The 25,068-nt window shown below is 39.0% G+C and overlaps 1 protein-coding gene across 9 annotated transcripts in view; it reads left to right on the top strand.

Annotated features, from left to right (window-relative positions):
- The window catches only part of CIT (citron rho-interacting serine/threonine kinase), a 138,876-nt gene that overhangs the window by 80,881 nt on the left and 32,927 nt on the right, over positions 1-25,068 (top strand). For 5 of the 9 annotated variants that reach the window (XM_065693137.1, XM_065693140.1, XM_065693145.1 and 2 more), the window contains 12 exons: positions 855-1,035; positions 8,655-8,760; positions 9,632-9,775; positions 11,095-11,214; positions 14,756-14,926; positions 15,136-15,195; positions 15,891-15,944; positions 17,083-17,223; positions 17,591-17,716; positions 20,689-20,784; positions 22,506-22,622; positions 23,064-23,173. In XM_065693137.1, coding sequence (XP_065549209.1) covers positions 855-1,035; positions 8,655-8,760; positions 9,632-9,775; positions 11,095-11,214; positions 14,756-14,926; positions 15,136-15,195; positions 15,891-15,944; positions 17,083-17,223; positions 17,591-17,716; positions 20,689-20,784; positions 22,506-22,622; positions 23,064-23,173 — 1,426 coding nt within the window. The remainder of the gene's footprint in view (positions 1-854; positions 1,036-8,654; positions 8,761-9,631; positions 9,776-11,094; positions 11,215-14,755; positions 14,927-15,135; positions 15,196-15,890; positions 15,945-17,082; positions 17,224-17,590; positions 17,717-20,688; positions 20,785-22,505; positions 22,623-23,063; positions 23,174-25,068) is intronic. The other 4 variants (XM_065693142.1, XM_065693138.1, XM_065693141.1 and 1 more) reach the window with 1 other exon arrangement.

Below are 25,068 nucleotides of genomic sequence, written 5' to 3'. Positions count from 1 at the left end.
GGGTGCTGCACATCATTGGGAAGAACTTGTTCTTTTGTTCTGCTGGTTAATTAAGCTGAAGCAAACATGAGAAAATCAGCTGAAATGAAACAACTGCTTAACAAGTTAAATGGTACCGATTTAGAAATTGTAGTAAGAAATACATTGTGATTCCTGCTATTTATACCCCTCTTCAGAGCTGATTGTATCGGAGCCAGACTGCAGTGGTGTCCTGACAAGAGTTCCAGATCTTTAGCGAGCTCTACAGAGAAATAAAATCTCACTGATATTTCTTCCCTTCCTAAAGACCAATTAGTTTCTGGTAGCTGTAGTTTATTAGAATTGTCCAGGAGAAAGACCAGTTTGCTGCTGATTAGAAGCTTATGCTGGGAGTATTCTTGGTAGTATTAAAGGTTAAAGGTATCCCTTAGCTGACTAGCAAAGGATCAGGCTATGTTCTCATGTAGTGTCACTAATTGCATAGGTTGGAGACGTTTTCTAGATGAATCAGAATATATCACAGTACTGATTTTCTTAGCCTGATGCTTTGATTTGATTCCAGGTATGTGTTTAAAAAACCAAAACCTAACCTGAAAAAAAACCCACCCCAAACCCAACAATCTCAAATCACCATCCTAAACCCCAGTTTAATCGGTGGGGGAGACATTCTGCCTGCAGAGTGGTAGCCATCTTGGTAGCTTAAGGGTTAATCTCTTGTTGCTGTAATACATTGGAGAGCAGCAGCTCAGTCTGCTTGTGTTAGCAAGATTAAAAGCAGGAGCTGCAGTGCCATTGCAAGCACTGAATGAGTGGGACTGTTGCAGAGTGAACTGTAGCTGAATTTTGTCTTTTCTTCTTGCCTTTTTTTTCACCAGCTCCTCCCCCCTTCGTTCCTACTCTCAAGTCTGATGATGACACCTCAAATTTTGATGAACCAGAGAAGAATTCGCGGGTTTTATCCTCTACGCGCCAGTTGAACCCAGCAGGTTTCTCGGGTGAAGATCTGCCGTTTGTGGGGTTTTCATTCATCAAGGCATTAGGGATTCTCAAATCAGAGTAAGTAGGAATTATTGCTTAGGTAGATTGCTTAGGATCGTTGGAAAAAATGTGAAGGTTTGTTACAGTGAGGATGGTGTGTGTGAGGAAAAGCTGTTTTAACTGGCCTGTACTCTGCTTTAGGGAAACTGCCAGATTCTGGCTGGATCTGTTGCTACTGTGGCTTGTGCCTGTCCTACTGTTTTGTGATTATTTCTGGGATGAGGGAGAGGGAATGAAATGGAAAGATTGATTCTAAACCAGTTACTGTTTAAATTGTTGTTCAAATACTTTCAGTCAGTTATCGCTGTTAACCAGGGAGCAGTAGGCGATTGCATTTCTGATATTGCAGATCCCTGAAAGAATGAGAATACTGAGGAGTTCAGAGATGGAAAAGGGGGTGTGTGTTATTTTATTGGGTCAGAGAGTGGGCACCAAGTGCTGGGGATGTGTAAGGCTGAATCAGTGATCCACAGAAATGGAGCTCCGCTAATCTGGGAATGTGCAGTGATGGGTCAGTGAAGAAAAGAAGGATCTTCATGGCAGCTGACTGTGCTGTTGGGTCAAGTTAAATATGAAGACTGGACATTGCTGTATTTTGTGTTAAGACAGTGGAGATTTAGATGGAGTATGCAGGGTATGTGTCTGTGGAGGGAGGTAAAGATCTAGAAAAAGTGGGTTTCAATTGAAAGAATACATGCTTTCTGAGAGAATGCAGTCAGAGAAAAAGAAGATTATAAATAGTAGTATAAACCATTTGGTGTGGTGGGTGGTTAGTTTCTGATGACAGAGCTATTGAAAAAGTATTAGTGCAGTAGGTTAAGTTACGAAGTCCTTCCCTTAGTATCGTGAGGCCTCTCAGGAATGCAATGGCTTTAGCTGGGTTAGTGACTCAATGCACTCCACGGTGCTGTGTTTTTGTGTCAACCATCGTTCACTGCTGCTCATTAGTTCTCTTCAGGGACTTCGTTGTCAATCTGCCTTAATCAAGTTTTCATGTTTTTGTCATATTGGTTGTGATAGTTGCTCTGCGGTAAGTGTGTAACCAAATCTGGCGATACTGTTGACATCTTTGATCTTGCCCACACTATGAATCAAGGTTATGTGCTGGTTATGCCTATAAAAAAAAAGGGAATCTTTGACTGTCTCTCTTCAGCAGAGTTGCTTTGATGACAAAAGAGGAAGGAAGGGAGAGGAAATAACCCCCCCCCAAAGTATTCTTTTACTTATCTAATTATCAAATTATTATCTAATACTGTGAAATGATCTAATATTGTCAGCAGAATTAGGAAAATGGAATGTTATATTTGTAGATCCTGGGGTTAAAAAATCCATTGATTTAGAAGTGAAATAACTTACGGCATTACGTTTTCTGCCTGGGAGCTGCAATCCATCTATCAAACCTACATGACCATTCACGTAACAGTCAGAAGAGGCTCAACAGTGACCGTATATGTATGGTAAAAATGTGTATGTAATTGGTCCCAGGACTAGAACTGAGCAGGAGGTGAGGTAAAGTCCCAGGATCAGTGGTGTGTAACTGTGCTGGAGGTTGAAGGCTGAAAAGTAATGCAGATATAGCAGGTGGATTAATGTGCTTTCTTTGTGGAGCTCGTACTGAAAATGACTATTGAAGTTACATCTGAATTCTGGTAATCGATGAGAAGAGGTACAGCAAACGAATAGAGATTAATGTGCTCTGGAGAAATTTTGACTGAAGTAAAATCTCTGCTATCTGTGGCCTGTTTTCTCCTGAGCTGGAACAGAAAGACATCATGTACTTCATTTTCCCCAGAATAAATTTTAATAGAAGTAGATCTCAGTTTCTTTTTTTCTTTCTTTTCTTTCGTTCTTTTTTTTTTTTTTTGAATAAGATGTTGATAAATACACTTTGATTTTTATTTTTCAGTAAATACTTGCATTTTCTTCTAAGAAGGTGATTTAAATATAGCATAGAGTGTATGGAGAATCGAAAATATCTGTATTTAAATAATGCGGTAACTAGTTTCTTCTCAGTATCACTGCAACACTGGGTCATAAAGCTGACTTCTTACTTATAATATATCGCGTGTTGTATGTTTTGCTTGAGGATATAAAGTACTGTTTCTGTCCACACTAGTTTGCATATCAAATTCTGGATGGGAAAGAGAACTGTACATGAGGGGTAGGCTTATCTGTTGCAAATCTTGGGATGTCTTCTCTGGAAGGTCCTAAGTCATAGTTTATCAGTCCAGAATTTTTCTTCTTAAAATCTTTCCTCTGAAAGTCTAACCCTTATTTTGCTAAGTGCTGCAGATCCGTTTTCCTGTGCCTGCAGCATGATAGCTCTAATGCCTCTAGTGCTGCTCCTAGTCAGGCCGGGCAACTGCAGAGTGCCATTAACAAGGTCCTTGAAACTTTCATTGCTTTTAATGTGAGGGCTGTCCAGCTATGAAGTTTAGAGTTATCCTGTTGCCTTTGTTCACTGGACAGCTACAGAAGCTGTAGCTGAGCTTGGAATTTCATATCCTTCAGAGAAATGGCAGTTAAAAAAAAATGGACAGAAGGATAAAAGAAGTTCTCTTTTCCAGTCTCCTCTTTCTCCTAACCACTTCGGGTTAGAAGGTTTCACTGAAATCGCTTTGACCTGTTGCCAAAAATCATGTAGTCAGTGTGTGGTTTAGAAGAGTCCACTGAATGAAATTGTTCTATATGCTGCCCCATACCATGAGTTTAGGGAAGAGTTTGTGACCCTGTAACAAACATAAGATTGAACAAAAGAGCAAAAGGCACAACAATAATGTGTGGTAGGAAGCAGTCAGGAGAAATCAAGGGCATTGCTTATGTCATAGGTTCCTGTACTAGCCAAGTGTTTGTTAATCACCTATATGATTCTAAGAACTGGGATCAAGCTGCAGAAAAGGAACAGCTAACTACTTCTTCCATCATGGCATCTAAATTCTTGATATGGGGAAGAACTGCCTGTCTGACTGCAAATCTGGCTGGTGGTTTGGCTGCGAGTGTGGGACTGTGACAAGATAACAGGCAACTGAGAGTTTAATTCCATTAAAAGCCAGCCCCACTTCACTTCTTGTCCCTAACTGTGGCTGATCTCCAGTGCTCAGAACAAGTGACAGAAACCCTTAGATGCCAGAAATATGGATCAAGTGGTGAAAGAAAATTCTTCTTGTCCTTTGCAGGTGACTCTCAGAAGCCCTTAAGGCATGAGAGAAATACATTAGAAATTCAGGGCTAACCAAATAAACCAAAACATCTAATAAAAGTAAATACCTAATAAACTAAACTAGAATACCTCATAAAAATCAATACCTAATAAAACACACCAAAATGCCTAATTAAAAATAAATACCCAGATAAAAAATTGTTTATGATGTCAGTTTTTGCCTGCCTTTGACTGGAGTAGGGAGCTAAAGTGGTCTGACTACTTATCAAACCTTAGATTAATATAAAATGCTTGCTAAACCAGAACCTAGAGATGCATTCCCAGGCAAGGCTGACAGTGGGGCTAGTACCTAACCTCAGTTGCTGATACAGAGCTTTATTTTTGGAAATAATCTATCAGAATATAATAAATGTAATCCTAGTAATTCTTGAATTGTGATCTGTGAGGCTTTGGTAGATGGTCAAACCTTTTCTGCAAGGTTCTAGGGTTTAAAATGGGCCATTCTTCCAAAAAGAAGGACTACTGATTTCTTCCAACAGTTTGTCTGGTTCTGGTAAACTCTTTCACCAAAGATAGATTAAAGAGGAAGCACAGGATGAGCATATCAAAAATATGCCTTGCTTCAGCTAGCTCTATTCACAGATTGATGCTATCACTGTTTGGTTTTGGTTGGGTTTTTTTTAGGCCTGAGCAAGCATTTACGAGGGGGTGGAAGGTACAGATGAGTATAATGCTAAAAAGAATAGAGCATGAGGGCTGGGGGATGAGATTATAGGCATGTTGTGTGGGGGCCAGGATTAGGACAGATGGTGTCAAGCGCTGTGAGAAGGAAGAAGCACAGGTGAGTTGGGGGTTTGTGAGAGTGGCATAAAAGGACAAAGGAAGGTATGATGCACAAGAGAGGTGTGAGTTTGATACATCAGAATCGGCTTAGAGCTTCTGCTGTACTTCTACTTTCTTCATCTTCATCTCGGCCACAGACTGGTGGAGCTTTTACTCAACTAGCACTATTTCTGATAATTCTGGTTGAGGCTGCTGCAGATCTGGCTGTGCAATCACTAGATGGGCAGCTGTCAGCTTGGTTGGTTTTAGCCATGCAGGCAGTGCGTCTTTTGAAACTAAATTGGCACAGGTAGTGCTATCAGCACTTGGGACTATAGACTTTGGGGCTTTTCAATCTTTTATTGCAATTTTCTTGTTGATGTAAGCCGGTTACCTTTTGTTAATCTTTTCTTCACACTTGAGAGGAAACAGCAGAAGCTGCTCTGTTGTGCTAAGAATTGATCCAGATGTAGCAGTTAATTAAACGAAATATTCTGAGGGGTTACCAACCCGAATGATAGCTTTGCATCGTGGCTTTTGATGTTGGATTGCATGTGTTTAATTTCCAAGATGATTCCTGACTGAGGAAGAACATAAGTGCCCCAGCAATGTGGGTATTTTCCACCTTGTCATGCTGTGTTGAGAGCTTGTATCACCATGACAAGGCTTATTAGATTAGTCAGTATTCCATTTCTCTTGATTTCCTCTGTCTGCCCCCTTTCTGATACTCTGAAGGTTGTATGGATGCTCTTGAAGTTGTTCTAATAGAATTTGTAGGCAGGAAAGAATTGCTGCAAAAGGACGTTTCTTAAAAACTGTGTGTTCAGTGTGAACTGAAATCAGCTTCACTCGGGGATAAGATGTGCTGTTTCCATGGCAGGAAAATTGTCATGTCACCAGGACACATTTTTAAGGAATTCCCTCCTTCCTTTGGCCAGGGATGAGAAGAAGATTGGAGTTCTAGTTTGTAGCGCTCTTTCCTTCCAAAACTGACGCCAGCCATGAGGAGCAGCTCCCTCTACAGTCGGCTCATGAAACTAAGTTGAGACGCTGGGAGTCTCCCGTGCTCTGTCCCATCGCGTTGCTTCGGGCTGGACAACTGGGTCTCTGCAGAGCTCTGAGCTTCTTGCCCAAATCTCTCCTGTTACTTACCGTGGTGCAGTGCTTATGGATGCTTTAAGGTGGTTTGCTAAGAGAAATGTTTGAAATGCAAAATGGTGCCTGGAATACCATTAGGCTCTGACTCTTTTAATAGCAAATAAAGTAAATACGCAAAATAAGAATAAAATTAGCCCCTTTAGGGAGGGGAAATAGAGACAGCAAATAAAAGCAGGTCTGTGAGGACTGGCTGTACTTTGTTTAGGTAATGCCTCAGATTTGTTAAAAGAATAACCATAAAATGGTGATGGCTAATGCTGAAACTGTAAGTAAAAAAGACAAAAATGTAGTTTCAGCTGGGGCAGTTCAGCCCTGTGAAGCTAAATTTTTATTATAAGAAGATTTTCAGACTCGTCTCAGTACATTGCAGCTATTTACATATATTTGATTAACATTTTAAAGCAGATTCCTTAGTGTCTTTTTTAGTTAATGTGAGCTTTAATTTGTATTTTTAGACTGCTTTTTCTCAACTCTTCATTTTTAGCCTTGTTTGTACACCCAGCTGTTATAGGATTTAATATGCATCTTTCTCAGATGGCTGCCTTTTCTCTGTAGGAGTATAGACACGCTTTATAAATTGATGTTAAAATATGATAATTTGATGGATCAGATTGATTGGACCAGGACTAAAGGAATGCTTTACAAAAGCATTCGCATCTTCAAGGCCAGGTTGGACAGGACTTGGAGCAACCTGGTCTAGTGGAAGGTGTCCTTGCCCATGGCAGGGGGCTGGAACTGGAAGAGCTTTAAGGTCCCTTCTAATCCAAACCAGGCTGGAATTCTATGGTTTCCTTTTTATTAAGTCCTAATCATACCTGTATAGTTAACGTGTAGGATTCTTTCTTCTAAGTTTTTCCATCTCAGATGTCTGAAGAAATATTAATATTTGACCTTTTAAGGCAGAATTGGTGGGGTTTGCTGTGTTTGTTTGCTAACATCAAACCAGTGTTTCCTAATGACTGCCTAAAGTGTTGGTACTGAAGATCTACTTTGATATAGCTAGGTTGCTGCAGCATTTTCATAAAACCCCAGGTGTCTTTCTCTTTTGTGACTACCCTGCTTCTCTCTTTGAATTAAGGAGTAGATTTTTCTCAGAAAATGGTGGTGATGGAATCAAACTTTTCCTTAGTGTTAAGAGAGACTGTGCTGCTGTGTGTGGGTGTATGGCTATATGCAGAGAGCTGCTCAAAGCTCATTTCTCTCCATGGGGATAACTGGCTGCATACCAAACTGTGGCCAGGAGAAGCAGAAAGCAATGTGTGGGCAGACTGTATGATCTTTTATTAGCACCTTCATTCTACTTCTGCATTTTCATCTATCACTTAACACTGGTTCCATCACATCATTAACTGCTTAAGTTTCTCGTTTGAATCATTTTATGCGAGGGAGAATGTGATATATATTTTTTTAATTATGTTTTGATGTGTGTACTTAATTTTTTTGGTTGCAAATTACAGATTTAAGACTGTGAAGCACTAAAAGTATTCTCCAAAACGCTGAGTGGCTGCCTATCTTTTCCTAGAGTGAATTTAGACTAACAGTAATGGTAAACTTCTTAATTGTTGAGACTCAATTAGAAAGCCTAAGAACATGTAAATATTTCCCCCAGGTTTCTGGACTCAGATTGTTTTGAACAGTAAAGTTGTGTCTCTTGGAAAAAAATTACTTGTAAGTGGAACTCTGATATTCTGCAGTGTGACTAATCATATTGGTATTGATTGGGTTTGTAGGGATTGCATGAATTGGGTTAGGAAAGTTTCAATTTTGATTCCCAGAAGGTAACTAAGGATATTAAATTCTTCCTGTGGTGCAGATTACAACAAGTTAAAGTTTTTTAGGTCTTTTGTACTTTTATGATGATCTTAAAACTCATTTAAAAATAAAATACAAAGTCAAAAGCAATTCTCTGTAAATTTGGTATCTTTCCAAATGGTTACATTGACTTTATGCTGTTTTAGTTGCACTTATAAATCTATGCAAGTTATGCAAAAATGTTGCTGTGATCTATTGTTTTGCACTTTGACGTAAAAGTCGCTGCTAGGAAATATTAATATTGTAACTAGAAGTACACATGGATTATCTAATAAACTTAAACAGGGGAAGTTCAGGTTAGATATAAGGAAGAAGTTCTTTACTGTGAGAGTGGTGAGACACTGCACTGCACAAGTTGCCCAAAGAAGTGGTAAATGCTCCATCCCTGACAGCGTTCAAGGCCAGGTTGGACACAGCCTTGGGCGACATGGTCTAGTGGAAGATGTCGCTGCCCATGGCAGAGGGGTTGAAACTAGATGATCTTAAGGTCCTTTCTAACCCAAATCATTCTGTGAAAGGTTTTATGGTATGTTTGATCTGTACTGATGGCTGTTAGACTGTGATTGCTGCACCTTTCTTTTATCCTGGTGTAAGAAAGTACCCAGTGGCTTTACCAAGGCTGCATAAATGCAGATTTCTGCAGCTTTTACCTGTATTCACGTGCTGTTTGGCTTTGCTCTTTTAGATCTGTTTTTTCAAGTGTGGATTCTCCAGCCAAGGTCAGCTCCATGGAAAACAAACTTCTTCTCAAGAGCAAAGAACTCCAAGACGTCCAGGACAAGTGTTACAAGGTATTTATTTATGCGATTGGCCATCTCCATTGCTCCAGGAATCTGCAACCACTGTATGTCCAGGGATCTGTCAGATGCTGCTGATCATCCAGACTCGTGGTGGGCAAAGTGCTTTTCCTTCAGTGAGGTGGCTTCCTGTCCAATACAAAGGGAAATGAATTTAGGCCATGCTGTTGCTCTAGATACTTTTATCTTAACAAGAAGTGGCTCTGGATTTTAAACAGTCCTTTTCTCAGCGTGACACAGACGACTGCTTCTTCCTGCAGGCCGTGCCTCTTCGTCATACGCACAATTACAGCAGTACTGTTCTGAGGTTATCTTCCTAACTCATCAGCTTCTACTTACATAACTGTTGTCACGTCACTGGTTATGGTGAACATCTTGTAACAGTTGCTGTGCTCCAATAAAGGGAACCCAGTGGAGTCTTTTAAAACTTACTGCTTGTAAGAGACTTTTATGAGAGTTTGTTTGCTTTTTTCCCTGCTCTGTTCTGGATTTGACCATTTACTCCTGACAAGGAGATGGGGGGAAACCATCTTCTGGTCCAGCATGGATTTGGGATAAGGTTAAAGTGACCCTTCTCTGCAAGTCAGGTGAAAAATGATTGTGTCTTCTTTGCTAACTGGGGTTCGAAGAACGACTGCATATGAACAAGCAGCTTGAATGAATGGGGTGACTTAGACTTACTACTTGTCCTTAAGAAGAACTGTGCATTCCTGGAGCAGAGACAATGGTATTGGAATTTAAACGCCATTTGGAGAAGCATAACTAGCAGTCTCTTGGAGACAAATTCCTTACAAACAGAGTTCTGAAAGTAGCAGTTAACAAAGCTTTTGAAGCCCCCTTTGTAACCTCTTGATATTTATTGCAGATGGAGCAGGAAATGACGCGGTTGCACCGGAGAGTGTCAGAGGTGGAGGCTGTACTTAGCCAAAAGGAGGTGGAACTGAAAGCCTCTGAGACCCAGCGATCCCTCCTGGAACAGGACCTGGCCACCTATATCACAGAATGCAGTGTGAGCCCTTACACCAGTCCTTTCAGCTCTGAAGGCCTGAAATCTGGTGGTCTTTGCCTTTCTCGTCCCTCATGGTTTCAGTGGGGTACTTGATGGAGAGAAAATGATATGTGAGAGGATATCTGTTGAACATGGAGCTCTGAATTTGTTTGCAGAAGCTTGTTTGATACTTGTATTCAAACTTTGCTTCGTGGTCATGTGCTTAGAACATAGAGGAATAACTACTGTCCTGGTCTTGCTGAAACTGTTTGTGATGTTTGTCTAACTGGCTGTGCTAGAATATGCTTGAGTTTGAATTCTTGCAGGTTTCTTAGCCAGGAGAGGATGAGGCCTAGTCAGTGACAGCAATCAAGGACAAATAAGAGGATTAGTGATGTTGCCTCCGTCTGTGGTATTCTGAGGTCGGGCTGATGCAGTTTCTCAGCACAATGTCAGGGCTGATGCTAGGAGAGGTGCTATTGTTCAGGTATAAAAATGAGGCTGTAAAACCATGTCCTCAAAGATCATTTGGCATTTTTCATGGGAGTTGGAATGTCTGCCTCCTTGTCCTGGCAAGATTCCGGTGAGGATATTTTCATTCTAGTTAATAGTCGATGTATTTTGAGTTGGATATAACATTCTGTTTCCTCTCTTGAACGAAGAACAAAAGTCCAGATAATACTCTTGTTTCTGAGAACTGAAAAGCATTTCTAATACGTTGATTTGTTGGGAAGCAGATCTTAAAATGGACTGAGGGATCTTCGAAATGCTACTAGGTAAAGAAAGAGAATTCAGTTTGTATCTTTCTCTTGAAGACTAACACACAGCTGATAGGAGGACCACTGCTGTGTCAAAAATATGCAGTTAGTAAATGTGGTGAGTTGCAGAAGCAGCTCTTCTGTTCTTTATGGAATGTTAACAATGGTTAAAGGATTTAATTCACTTAACAGCAACAAGGAAAATGGTAGTAACATGAAGTTGAAGGATTGTATCTAGGTTGTGAATTAATAGTGCTAGAGAAAATGTAGATAAATGTTGTCAGTAATGGATGCCTTTTGGTTTTTGTTTGTTTTGTTTGTTTTTTTTTTTGTCTCTAAACATGATGCGAGGAAGTAGAGATTTGAACTAAGATTGAAGTGTAGTAAGCAGCATTTGTAAAATGGGCTGCAGGAGTAGCACTGGCCATGGATTTCTTTAGGGTTCCATCACTGTGGCCCTGATTTTTATTTTTTTTTTGGTGTCTCCCTGCAGTCAAGGAGGCATTTGTATAGCTAAAGATCTTTATTCTACAGCCATCTGAAAAAACAAAGGCTATGTATTGAACATTTTGCTTTCTGCAGAGCTTAAAGCGAAGCCTGGAGCAGGCACGGATGGAAGTGTCTCAGGAAGATGATAAGGCACTGCAGCTACTTCATGATATCAGAGAGCAAAGCCGAAAACTGCAAGAGATCAAGGAACAGGTATACCTGCTTCTGCGGGGAGCAGGGTGGCTATCTACAGATAGGCATTCTTGGCATATTGTAGCCCTGTTGCCAGGATTATGTTTTATGTTGGTAGGCTGTGATGATTCCCAGTCTGTGTTTTCACATGGTTTCTTAAACAAAATGAGGAGGAACAAAATATGCGCTTCTGTGCCCATTGCAAGTAAGCAGAAACTTCAAGTTTTTCTTTTTCTCATCCTGAAAGTACTTTGTCTATAAAACCAGCTGAGGAGAAGGCTGCCATGCTTTAGTAATATACTGCATTGAAAATGAACTATCCATTTTAAATGTTCAAGCTATACAAATTTTACAAGTTACTGAATCTTCACCTTGGGGAGAGGTGAGCAATCCTTAATTTTGTGTGGTTTTTTTTTGATTCTTCCTTAACTGGCCATTTAAAATGCTGTAATAGCCTTTCAAAATGTGTGGTGCCTAATTTAATCTATTTGCAAAGTAGATGTTCATAAGTTTTTACCACCAGAAGAATGTTGAAAATTCACTAATGCAGGCAATTGTTCATAAGAAAAAAACAATGTTGCAATTAAATGAAAATATGGTGACAAATGTGGACATTTTAGGATATAAAATCCTGTCAGAACCCATTCAGTTTCATGAATTACTAGCAACATATTGTATTGAGAAAAAGAAATTGAAATTTGCTATGGCATTCAAACTGTTCTTTGCAATTATCTGTTGTTTTTCATCTTCAAAGCACTTTACAAACAGTAAGTGACTAATTTCGTAGTGTTTGAGACAAGGAAACCTAGAAACCTTGGTAATAATTCTCCAGACATGAGCAGCTCTTATGTAAAAAGTAATGAAATGCAAAAACAACTCTCTGGATGTAGTAGGCCTCCATAGACTTCTACAGCATTCTCCTGAATAGTTGTTTTATGTAATACAAGGGATCTAAAGCTCATTACTCTGTGTTCTGGTGCTTTGGTAGCGAAGTTACTTTAAATATTGAAATGTGGAGCATTTTTGGTGAAGATAAATATCAATAGATTCTTAAGCAGTGCAGACGCATGGAACAGAGGAAAAATAATGCAAGTAGTTTTCAATCAAATATTCTGGCCCAGAATTTCTTAATTTGGCTTGTGAAGATTTACAATGAGGTGAAAATGCTGTTTAGGTCAATGAATGAATCTGCATTTTCATACCTGGGGTGGTCTTCTGAGCCACCTGAAGCTCACATGCAAGAACACCGCAACAAAATGGGCAGAGACGTTTTTGCTGACTCATACTAGGAGGTGGATCTTAACCATTAAAGACTTAAATCATTTTTCTGAAGTCAAAGGGAACTGGAAGGTGAGATGGAAGGGTCCATTAGAGAATTGCTGGTGAAAACATAAAGCTTGGGAGAGCATGAGTAAAATTAGCAGCAAACCAGAATATTCGAACCCCAATAATGAGGCATTTGGTATTTGTATGGCAAGACTGTAGGTTCAACTTAACCCCAGGTACTTGAATAGAAAAGTGTGGTGGGTTTGTGGGCTTTTTTTGTGGTTTGTGGGCTTTTTTTGTGGTTTTTTTGTTTGTCTGTTTTGTTTGGGGGTGTGTTTATTTTCTGTTTGGTTCAGGTTTGATTTATTTTTAACTAAACCTTTTATCTGGTGGTTACTTGATGAAGACCTATACGAATGGATGAACTTGCAACAAACCAGAATCTCTATCTTTTTGAAAGGCCTACCCATTTGTATGTAGCTACCCTGATGTGGTTTGCTTCAGGTATATGCCCTCAGCTTTGCTTGTCCATTAGTATGCACTTAAATTCATCCTGATAGATTTTGAACTATGCTCAATGCATATGCAAGAGGTATTTTTCTGTCACCTTGAGTGATGTGGCCTGTTCCTCTGACCTGAGCATGAGATTTATTCAAAGATAGTCCTGCAAATGTGTAGAAACAAACACCCCTGAAATATTACTAAATATCTCCTCTTCTTCCTTTTCTCCCTCTCAATTCTCCTCCCTTCCCAAACACTCATTTTCACTCATTACAGTGGCAACTGTAGTCATACCTGTAATTCTTTGGTCAAGTGTTTGCTGACATAAAAGACATGTATTTTAGGAAGTCTTGACAAATTGTGATTTCTGGGCAGAACATGTATTCCTTCAAACACTCTGCCTTTTTCATTCACAAACGTATTTGCATGAAATGAATATTTGAGTTAATCTATGCTCACTTGTTATAAAAACGCTCCAATTCTTTCTGGCAAGAAAATGCTATCGACCAAAGAGAGGCTAACTGGAAAGAGTAGGTCCCCTGTCTGCCTTACAAACTGGAGGACCAATCTGGGGATTATGAACCAAAGAGCCATTCTGCCATGCTTCCCCTAGTAAAGCAACCTGTTAAATCTCTGCATAAGCTCTCCATGTTGCTAAAGAATCCCAGCTGACACCAGGGTCAGTGTTGAGGCAATCACTTGTCTAACTAAAGACAGCTGGCTGTCTGGAAGGAGTGATGACAAACCTGATTTTGTCATGAGACAGTTAGTCTTTTGAATATGGAGGTAGTCAGACATATTGTAAGATATTAAAATGGAAAGAAGGATAGACTTCCCCACTGTCAGTCCTTCATAATCTTTTTTCCTAGCTCTTGACGTGCATGTTTTATACTTGTTCCCTCCTTAAAAAACACTTCTTTTTTGTATGTTCATTTGGTTGGTTTTTGGTGGGTTTTTTGATTTAGAGTAATTTTATACAAAGTGTTCTTACAGGACTTAGTACACGCTAAATAAGCATAATTAAAATCTGTTTTTCCACTGAAGATATGAGAAGCCATCTCATGAGCTCATCTCAGTTTGAGTGCCAAGTCTCATTGAGACAGTCGATTCAGTTGTTATTTTCTGCTCCCACCATCCCCTTCCAGATGCCCTCTTTTGTAGTGTCCTGAATGGGGAACCATCATTTTTGCCTATATAAGCAAATATCTTCTATGAGCAATGTGAGTTTTGGACAGTTTTTCTGAGTTACTATTTGATTTTAGGTTGTCTTCCAGAGCAATGTGATCCTTTTTAACTCTATCAAGAGAAAATAGCTGAAGGCTAGAAGCCACAGTGTGCTACCCCTCTGCTTCTCCTTCCTTCCCTTTTACCCAAGCTTTGCAGATCTGTGGCAATTGTCATGTTATCAGCCTGAGAAAATATATCTTGAGGGAGCATCTGAGCATTTAGTAGAGACCTCAGCTCAAAGGCGCATTTCTGTTTCAGAAATTAGAAATGTAAGTAATTTTTATCATTTGTATGTAGATGTATGCATGTGCTTCTGCAGTGCAGCCATTCTCAAAAAGTCAGTGTTTTGACATTATGGGGTAATGACTTAAAAATGGCCCAACTCAAACCAGAATACAATGGATATGTTGTTATATTTAGCTCTTATTGTTTTATTTGCACTTTTCTTCCACGTATTCTTAAATGTGCCTCTTGCCTGCAATCAGTATTCTGGGATCTGCTGCCTCAAGTATTCCCTTATTGCCTCTAAAATCTAATACCTTTTCCTTCCCTTCCACAACAAATGCAGGAATATCAAGCTCAAGTAGAAGAAATGAGGTTGATGATGAATCAATTAGAAGAGGACCTTATTTCAGCTCGCAGGCGTAGTGACCTTTATGAATCGGAGTTGAGAGAGTCCCGACTGGCAGCTGAAGAATTCAAACGTAAAGCTACAGAATGTCACAACAAACTGCAAAAGGTAGTTTAGGCTTCATGGGAGTGTGTCCGTCCCCTCCAAAGATCAAGTGGTTTCTACAAGTAATACAAAATGTCTTTCAATTGTAGCCTTGAAATAATGTCATTTATACCTTGTGTAACTGCTTGTGTTTAAATCGCATGAGGTGATGACTGGATAGAGGCCAACGTACTACAACCTCTCCTGAGACTATGATATGTTTTATACTTAAGTTACAGGTTAAAGATCAAGGGAAAAATGAAGCGGGAGAGTTGTATTCCAAACTGGAGAAGGTATGTTACTTGCTTGGAATTTGCTTCCTGAGTCTTTCATATTATGCATAGAAACCAAGAGTGTCTTTGGTTAGTCAGTGCCATGCAGTCTCACAGTCCTCATTTCCCCTTTCCCCTTTCCCCTTTCCCCTTTCCCCTTTCCCCTTTCCCCTTTCCCCTTTCCCCTTTCCCCTTTCCCCTTTCCCCTTTCCCCTTTCCCCTTTCCCCTTTCCCCTTTCCCCTTTCCCCTTTCCCCTTTCCTTCCTTTTTTTCTCTTTTATTTTCTCTTCTAATTTTATTTTGTTTTGTTTTACTCTTCTTGGTGTGATCACTGCTCTGATTTAATGTAAAGCTGTGTCTGTATATCCTGTTATTAATGGATTGTGTTCAGAAACTAGTGTAGTCTGAGTTTGCAGCTAGGTTAGTGATACATAAGGGTTTTCTTTATAAATAAAGAATAACAAATCAAAAATAAAAAGATTTCTGAGTGTTCTCACACTGAACGAGCTACTTGGTGACCAAAATACAGAATCAGCCAGAAGTTAGTAAAATGGGAATAGATTTGCCAAGTAGCATTTTGGTGCGTTGGAATTTATAGGGAGAAACAAACATTTTTGGGAAGTGAATTAACATAAATATGGTATCTTAAGTAGACAGCATGTTTTCCTTTTTGGATTTATAACACTCTTTCCTCCCATCTTTTTATTGAACTGTAGATCAACACAGAGCAGCAGGCCAAAATCCAGGAGCTACAGGAAAAGCTGACAAAGGTAATGTCTGGGTGGTGAAAGTGCATTTTTCCAAAAGATTTTCCAGTGAAACCTTAATGCAGAGGAGGGATACACTTTGTTTTATCCTCAAAAATAGAATTAGTCATAGCATGGGGGATGTTAAGGAAAAAGGGGTGGGAACTGGTATCTGAAATCATTGGTGTTTTCAGTATGCTTTTGGCTCTTGAGACATGTCAACATGAAGCTGAGTCAGAACTAGAGTAGTGTAGAGAAATTCTAGTTTAAAAGGCCGGTTTGGGTATGCTATATGCAAAGACTGGTCCCTGGCTCCTGCAAAGAGGGTTCGTATGTTTTTAGCTCACTAGTAAAATGTGTATTGGACTTGGTTTCGTCTCCCAGTATACTGTTTTAATTGCAAAATCACCTTCCATTCAGTTATTCACAGTAAAAATGGTGAATGATAAGGATTCCCAGCAGGATTAAAATCCCTTATCAGTGTAAGCTGAAGGAAGTACACACTATCTGATGCTTGCAGCTGTGGTCAGTCTGTCACTTAAGGTGGCACTCTAAGAACAGTAGGGGAACTTCTCTTCTTGGGATGTTTCACCAGAAAAGAAATAGAAAAGTAATAATTGAGTAAACTTTTCAAACTTGGCACCTGGAGAGAGAGGGCTTTTTCAAGGTTTAGTGATCTAGAATATGAATATGAGGCCAAAACTATGTAGAAACAGTCCTAATATGTCAAAACAGTCAGAATTTTAATCTCTTTCTCCTTTCCTCCTTTCACTAATTCTATCTAAGGCAAAGAGGTTATTCTCCTTGTGTTCTAGTAAGAGTATTTGGTGAGTTCTTCCCAAGAACTTCCACTGAATTTGGGGATAGACTTTACTTTCAGTATAAAGAGACAATTAGAAACTTGCAGTACAGCAAGACAAATGTAGATCTCTTGGATTTTCAGGGTTTTTTTTATTAAATGGAAAAGAATTGCATAACAGAAGTTAGCATTTGGGTTGCAACATGCATTTAAGGTTATCTTAATTTTAGGCTGCTAAGCCAAAGTTCTGTAGCAGTTTTATTCAGAACATTGACCACCTCAGGGTTAGGAGCTTTTCACAGACAAGTTCTTGCATGTGTGTTTTTCTCATAATACCTTCCCCACCTCTCTTTGAACCTTTAGGCTGTGAAAGCCAGCTCAGAGGCAACTGAACTTCTTCAGAATATCCGCCAAGCAAAGGAGAGAGCTGAGAAGGAGTTAGAGAAACTGCAGAATCGGGAAGATTCAAATGAAAGCATGAAGAAGAAATTGCTTGAAGCGGAGGTGAGTACAGAATGTCTATCTAGAGTAAAGTAGCTATTGGGATGTGTCTCAGTTTAGGAACCCTCATCTGGATGACTGTAAACCTTCTGTATTCCTATAGTGATTATTCATGGAAAAGTGATGTTAGACATTAATCTGGTTTTAATTAAAAAGCTTCTACTTCTTTGAAGAAAACTGAGAGCCTTTTTATTTTCAGTGAGGAGTCAATAAAGATGTGGTTAGCATAAGGGGTTTGAGGCATGATGAGGATTTCAAATCTAAAAGACAACCGTGTATTGACTGCTTCAGCTGACTTTTAGAAACTACTCACTGCTTTATGGTAATGCAGGGTTGGTTAGTCTAAATGCAGTTAATAATTGCTCTGCAGGAACGACGCCATTCTCTGGAGAATCAAGTGAAGAGATTAGAGACTGTGGAACGAAGAGAAAACCGTCTCAAGGAAGATATTCAAACTAAATCTCAACAGATTCAACAGATGGCAGAAAAAATTCTGGTGAGCAGAGGTGAAAATGAAAGATAAAGGGTAAGAGTTTGTGAGAAAGGGGTAGGAAAGGAACAGAAGACAGAATTGCACTGAATAACATGAAAATTGTTGAATGAAGGGATTTGTTTCTTGTACCAGTCATACTGGAGAAAGCTTCAGCACTGAAATTATGACTGCACCTTTAGTTACAAACTCACTCCTGTACCTTTAGTCTTAATACTACTTGAAACTTCTAGTTTTCTCAGTGGGAGCACTTTTATGTCAATGTAGCATATTTAACTGAATTACCCGATGATTGTTTCAGAAGTAAAACGTTCTCAGGACACGATGCTGCACCAATAAAAACATTGATTATCTAGCTTTTAAACTGAATTGCAAAGGAATTTAGAGGTCAGATCTACGTGAAATGCTTACATTTCGAAGCAGAGAGAAATTAGTCATCTAAACTGTTCATCTCCAGAGACAATATTTGTCAGGAATCCATTTTCACCCACATACCTTCTCTGTTGGCAATTTCTTGTTTCTCTTCTTGTTAAACCTATTAAATCTTTAGAGCGAGTTGGTTTGTCAGTCTACAGTGAACCAAGCAGAGGATGTTTCGAATACTTTTACTTCCCTGGGACAGGAAGTATAACTTTATAATGGAATAATTAAATTAATATTGTGTTTCTTATGAGCTCTTTTTTGTGTTGCCAATATGGCAAGGAAAAAAAGATTAGACTTTATTGGTAGCAATCCTGAGCATAGACACATCTGAGGAAAGCCAAAATATAATATAGATCTATATATGTATATATAGACATATAGATTAATATAAAAACGTATATAAATAATTATATTTGGAGCCAGCAGATGACCCATACTTGTTCTGGGTAATAGCTGTGTATGTGGACTTTACCATCAGAATGCCTGAATGCTCTCAAGAAAAGGCAGAATCAGTTCCTTAGTAGTGGTGTTTGTTTCAAATTGTTTTGATAACATGAGTGCATGGTAAGTGGGAGACTGGTTTTACTGGGCACAGAGCCAACTTTATGTTTAGAAATAGTGTAAAACTTTGAATTGTTTCATAAGACTCTTGTGTGTATTTGGGGATTGTTCCTTAGTTGTGATTACATTCTCTGTGGGGGCAAAACTGGAAGGGAAGGCAGAAATATCAACTAATTGTTTTACACTAGGGGTATGTTTAGCTCTTCTTATAGATAGTTTCCATGGAGTTCTGACAGAATGTTGGAGACACACAGAAGTATTTTATAAGAAAGTAAAATAGGAGTTGAAGAAATAATCCTACAGAGTGCTTCTTAGTCCTTTGCAGCTCTGCTCTGGGAGCACAGGGTAATGGTTTTCTTTGTTTTCTCTTCTACCCTGTTTGTACCCTCAAGTGGATCTCTTCAAACACTTTTGACTTTTACTGGTATGGAAAGCAGAAAGGAAGGAAGGGAGGTGAAGATACAGACTTGCATGGAATAAAGTAGAAATTGTTGAGTAAAGGCATTGGTTTCCAGTACAGTCATACAGTCATATACTCAAGAAGTACCTGCTGATCTGCCTGTATAGATTTTCATAACAAGTAAGAAACAAGTTACAGAAGATACTTATTACTGCTTGAAAGTATAGATAGTTGTTATGGTGCTAATAACAAAGCTAGTGCTACATCTAGAATAGTAAGTGGTAACTGGAATGATAAGAAATTACCTTTTTAAACCCACAGTGGCTGCTAAGTGCCACTGCAGAAATTGGTGAAGCTTCTGCTACAATATGAGCAGTCTGATGCTGGTAGCTTTGAAGCTGCTGCTGATCTGGTTGTCTGATTCTCTGCCAGGACCTGAAACGTGTGGGCTTCTGGGGGAGGTGAGTTGTCCCTCTTGTTGCTGGGAGACATATTTCAATTGCAAAAAGCAGCAATCTCCATTCCTTGCAAAAGTGTTGGGTACCAGGCACTGTAGATGACCTACTTTTAGTGAACCTCGTCTTTGATTCTCACTTCTGGAAAAAGAGGTCTATTGCAGTTAGTGGATCAAAAAAGTCTTTGTATGTTTTCAAGATGAGGAAGATCAGAAAAGAGAATATGAAAAGAGTGAAAGTAGAAGTATCAGGAAATTTTCCTATGCTATGCAGTAATGAAGGCAGACAGGAGGGATGCATCCTGAACTGGTCTAAGCAAAAATCAACTCAGCAGTAGAGAATGACAGACCTGGATCTGCCTCTTGGTTTTAAGGAAATTGTTGGAATAGCACATAGGATGATGAGTGAGCAGAAAGTTCTAAGCTCAACTTTTACGAAGTGTCCTGTCGGAAGGTGATTATAGATATATCCTGAATAATACAGTCAGGCAGCAGAAGTAGCTAACTTCTGAGATAGAAAATCATTTGAGTCCTTGTGGTACATGGCACAAGCCTATCTGATGTGAAGAGATTAAAACCATTCTGTTCTACCATCCATATTGCATTCTGCACTTTTCATTTTCCAAGCAATTTATAAATAGTTATTCTGACAACATTTGTCTGAGGAATATAGCAAAGTAAATACTATTCCCACTCTATGAATGTAGAATGAAAAGCACAGACAGCAGTGCCCCATTATTGAGGTCTTCTGTGAGAAAACAAGTGAGAGACCTTGTTAAAAATAGATCTGAACTTCCTGTGATGCCGCTGCAGCTATAGAGAGTTTATAGCTGCATGTTTTCACAAAATGTCCTTGGTCCATCTTTGAGAATATTTTACTGAGAAATGAAGATGCTTACCATGGAAGTAGAAATCTTTGTCTTCAGCACTGTGCCTGCTATACTGTAGATGGGTCAGCAGCAAGAAGCAAAGCTTAAGACTGCAGCTCTCTGTTTTTTTATTACGGCAGTCCTGGTTTTGGGATTTTTGGAGTCTGAAACCTTAAAAAAGAGAATGAATTAATGTCTGATACCTGTGTAACACATACACCCAGCACCTACTATTTCTTTGTGTCTGAATATGAATCTCTGCTGCTTTTAGGAGCTGGAAGAAAAACATCGTGAGGCTCAGATTGCAGCACAACATCTGGAGTTGCAGCTGAAACAGAAGGAACAATTCTACGAGGAAAAACTCAAAGTAAAAATATCTTAACATCTTCCTACAAGCTTCTGTGGGTAGAATGAGTTCAGGGAAAAACAGTTGCCTTTAGGCTGTGATTGCTTTGTCTTATGCTTATGTCTATGCCTTATGCTTATGCTTCTGCCTTCTTGCTTACCACTATTGAAATGTTTAGAGCTTAATGGAATCTGAGTAAGTTTTTCTTCTAGGCCATGCCACTCTACCTTATCTGTCTTTAGCACTGCGTTAAAACAGATGGCATTTGAAGTCAGAGCTATAGGAAAGCAATTTTCGATTGTAACTTGACTATTGCTGACTAAATAATATTTAGTTAATGCTATTGGATCTCAAATACCGAAAAAGCTTTTGGTTCCTACTGACGATTTTCTATGAGTATCCACACAGCCTACCTGCAAGGTTTAAATTCAGCAAATACTAGAGCACTTCTGAAATTCCATTTTCTTGGAACTGTAACATCTGCCAAGAAGCCACAGGAGCCACCCACTTTGTTTTTGTCTTTTCCAGGGTAGCATAAGACTTTAACAAACAGAAATAGAATCACAGACACCCCCTAAAATCAGGAGAAACAAATTGGGAAATAGGAGTGTATGCACTGGCTAAGGATTTTTCTAAAGAGCCTGCATAATATCAGCCAGTAAATGCATGTTGTAAGAATCTTTGTTTCTACTAAGCATAATCTGTTTTCAACAATCTTTATCTAGTACATTTACTAGGACTTTAATTCTACATTTCAGCATAAATGTGAGAGGATGTAGTATTTACAGGACAGAAGAAATTTCTATGGGAAAAATATGAAGGGAAATAAAAAACAGGGAAGAAAGGTTTCCTAGCAGACCAGAGCATGTAGTAATCAGTAATGAGAGTGATAGAAAACAGGAAGATCAGAGGTAGATGTTGGAAAGTAGATGTTTTCAGTAAAAAACAGAAAAGGGATTGGAAAAAGAATTGAAAGACAGAGCCAGTGTATTACAGGGACATATGAGACAAATTTTAGTAGGAGGAATCAGGAAGCCAGGTGAAAGAGGTTCAAAGGGATGAAAGAGGACATGGAATGTTTGTAATTGCAACAGTAAAAGATATGCCATGGTGTCCAGACTTTGTGCCTTTGTCTTTGAAGGAAATGGCCTTCAGTTTAACAACTGATTTAAAGCTCTGCACATACATACATAACATACATTTTCAGAAGTATATAACAGTTACTTTAGTCCTGTTCCTAATGACAGGTATTCGTGCCACAAAAAGAAGACTTTTACTTAGGTGTTTCCTTTGGTTTCTCCAACTTAAAGAATTCATGGCGTCTCAGTTGCATTCTCATGTGTACTTACAGAACCTACAAATTACTTCTCAACCATGTTGGTAGGGCAGCCAAAGAACGTGCACTTCCTTACTCTCTTTATTATACTTAGCAGGGTACGGAGTTCTTCTGTTTTCTTTTGCACTAGTCTGGAACATTTCTTGAACTCAGTTTATATGACTTAAAATAATGATTAAAAACCATCTACAGTATCTTCACATCCTCATAATAATTCCATCATTAAATTCAGTCTTCAAAGATAAATGAGGGAGTGCACTTTTTTGGAGTTTGCTCCTCCATGGATTTTGCTTGAGATATGATCAATTGCTTAAAAAAAATCTGTCTATCTTGATGATTTTCTTTCTGCTTGCCCTTTGCCCAGTGAAACAGATACAATTTAGACAAAAGAAATGTCTTCATTTAGGTGTTGGAAAATCAGATGAAGAAAGATCTTGCAGATAAGGAAGCACTTGAGAATATGCTCAGAAGACATGAAGAAGAAGCGCGTGAGAAATGTAAAGTCCTGGCTGAACAGAAGGCGGTATGTGTAGTTGAATTGGAAATCAAAGTGTTTGAAGAGTAGCTTTCTGAGGCTCTGATTTCAAGCAAGATAATCTGTTTGAGGTTTTATAGTGCTGACGAGCCATTTTGAAGGAAATCCACTGATTAATATTCATTTTAAAAGACATATTTTTTTGGTTCAAGGTATGTTCAAGAATATTTCCTTCAAAGTAGCCATGTGAATTGCTGTGTAGCGACCATTTTGTGCATTGGTAACAGAATGGTTGCTTTCTCCTAATATTGAAGCAGTAGAAAGCAGTTGTACACAGCTCCAGTAATTGCACCTCTGATGCTCTTTTGGCCATTTGATTAGTTTTGTTTTTCTTCTGTTTGTTTCTGGAAAAAGTTCAGACTTCTTTTAAACATCGTTTTTATGAATCCTTGTTTTGGGCAGTCTCAAGGGCACATTGCTCTGTTTCAGATGATTAATGCAATGGATTCGAAGATTCGGTCACTGGAGCAGAGAATAGTGGAACTGTCTGAGGCCAATAAACTGGCAGCAAATAGCAGCCTTTTTACCCAGAGGAACATGTAAGTATAGCAACTGCAATCATACTGGGCACTACTGAGCAGTTCTCAGCAAGATGATCTTAAAGCTCTTTTCCAACCTAAATGATTCTGTGATACTTACTGTAAAAGTGGTTCTTTTTTGCAGGATTTGCTATGCTCCTTGCCTGTTTTTCAGTGATGCAAAAATACACTTGCTATTCAAATAGTTGTTGTTCACTCTGTATTTTCTGTTTCCTCAAACATGACTGGGGACATTGGTTTGCATTTTCATGTTTACTTCGAAGCCTTCCCTAAGGCTGGTGCTTTTGTGAAGGTTTACCAAGCATGCTAAATGAATACTAATAATTTTAATGTCTAAAATACCTTTGGAGAAGCATATATTCCTCTTTTAAACATACATATTACTGATAGATTTAGATTTGCTTTCTTGGTTCCTGTGACAGTTACATGATGTTGAAACTGAAAATATTAAACACCTTTCTTTCACAAACACAAACATCCTGCCCTGTGGGGTGAGAAGACAAGTGAGAAAATGAGGGTTTTTTGCATGTTTTTCTATTGCTGATTGCAAGAGTGAGATATTTTGTTACTGAAATGGGCAGGAGTAATGTGGAGTAGGAGATACCCCAGCTTCAGCTTCAGAACAGTACTTCAATTCATTTTGCTCTCTTTCAAGCCCAGATAGCACTTGCTCATCTCTCAATTGCCTTCTCAGCTTCAGCCTCTCTTTAGTTGCTTTCTCTGACTGGTATAATAGCTAGTTCAGTGGTTTTGGGGTATAATACTGGTCAAGATCATCTGTCATGTTAAATCACTGTGTAATCAGCAATTGTTCTTGTGAATCCTTATTTATTAAACACAGAGGAAATCTTCTGTGTCAGATCTTTTTGTTTGCCTGAACTTTATTTTGCTTTGGACTTCAGCTGAGATTTTTTGTCCTTAAAATGATGTTTTTCCTTCATAAATGACTTGAAGGCATTCTACTTCAAGTATAGGATACGGCATGGATTAATTGATGTGTCTTACAAATCAGGCTGAAGTAGTAAATGCTCTTACTGAGTTAAGAGGTTCATCAACTTTGATTGCCTGATGAAAGGCTTGCAGTGTCCATCAGCTGCTGGAATGTCAGGTAGCACCTCTGTGGGAAATGCTTGGATAGATTCATCTATAATATTGAATAGAACCAAGCAAGGATGAAGTTTGGCAGAGAGTTGCTTCAGTTTTTTTTCCTTTCCAGTGGCAATTATGCTTCCAGATATGTAATGGCTCCAATTTTGTTGTATTTCAACTGTCTGGCAAGTTATGAGCAGCCAAAGCCTGAGCAGCCAAAAATATTCACAGAAATAACAGAGAAATGTAATTGTGTTGCTTTATGCTCCAGATGACCTCCAGTTAATCACCCAGAAAGCTTGTTGAGGCAGCAAAAGCCGTAACTTCAGTCTGAAATAAAACAGAAGTGTTGTCTCAACATGTACCTGGGAAGCATACTCAGGATCTAGTGTCTCAGTCATTGGTGCTGAACTGCGTGTAAGAACTTAGCTGAGGTAGATGCATCCTCTGAGAGCAGGGCACCTGACTGAGGATCCATAGAAAACAAGAAGAAAACCCCCATAACATTTTAGCATGTGGCTTAGAATAGAATACTGAGAAGATGTATTGTCAAGGAATGTCATTTTGCAGGATTGGTGGAAGATAGTACAGAAATAACATTTTAAGAGAAAATTGCTTAATTATGCATGCAGGCAGCTAATGAATTTGTGCTTATTTTGCGAATTGTGGTGGAGAATATGTATAAATCTGTTGTTGGACTGTAATCCACAAAAGCTACAGCTGATCTGAGCATGCTTGAAGAGGAGAACTAATGATTAAACCCTTCGGAGGAAAGGGGAACTCTGTTAGCTTTTGTTCCATCAGGA

The sequence above is a fragment of the Lathamus discolor genome, chromosome 12 (genome assembly GCF_037157495.1).
Source record: "Lathamus discolor isolate bLatDis1 chromosome 12, bLatDis1.hap1, whole genome shotgun sequence".
In the NCBI taxonomy this organism is placed as follows: Eukaryota; Metazoa; Chordata; class Aves; order Psittaciformes; family Psittacidae; genus Lathamus; species Lathamus discolor.
The sequence above is the reverse complement of the archived record's forward strand: the minus strand, read 5'-3'. Positions and strand labels throughout refer to the sequence as shown.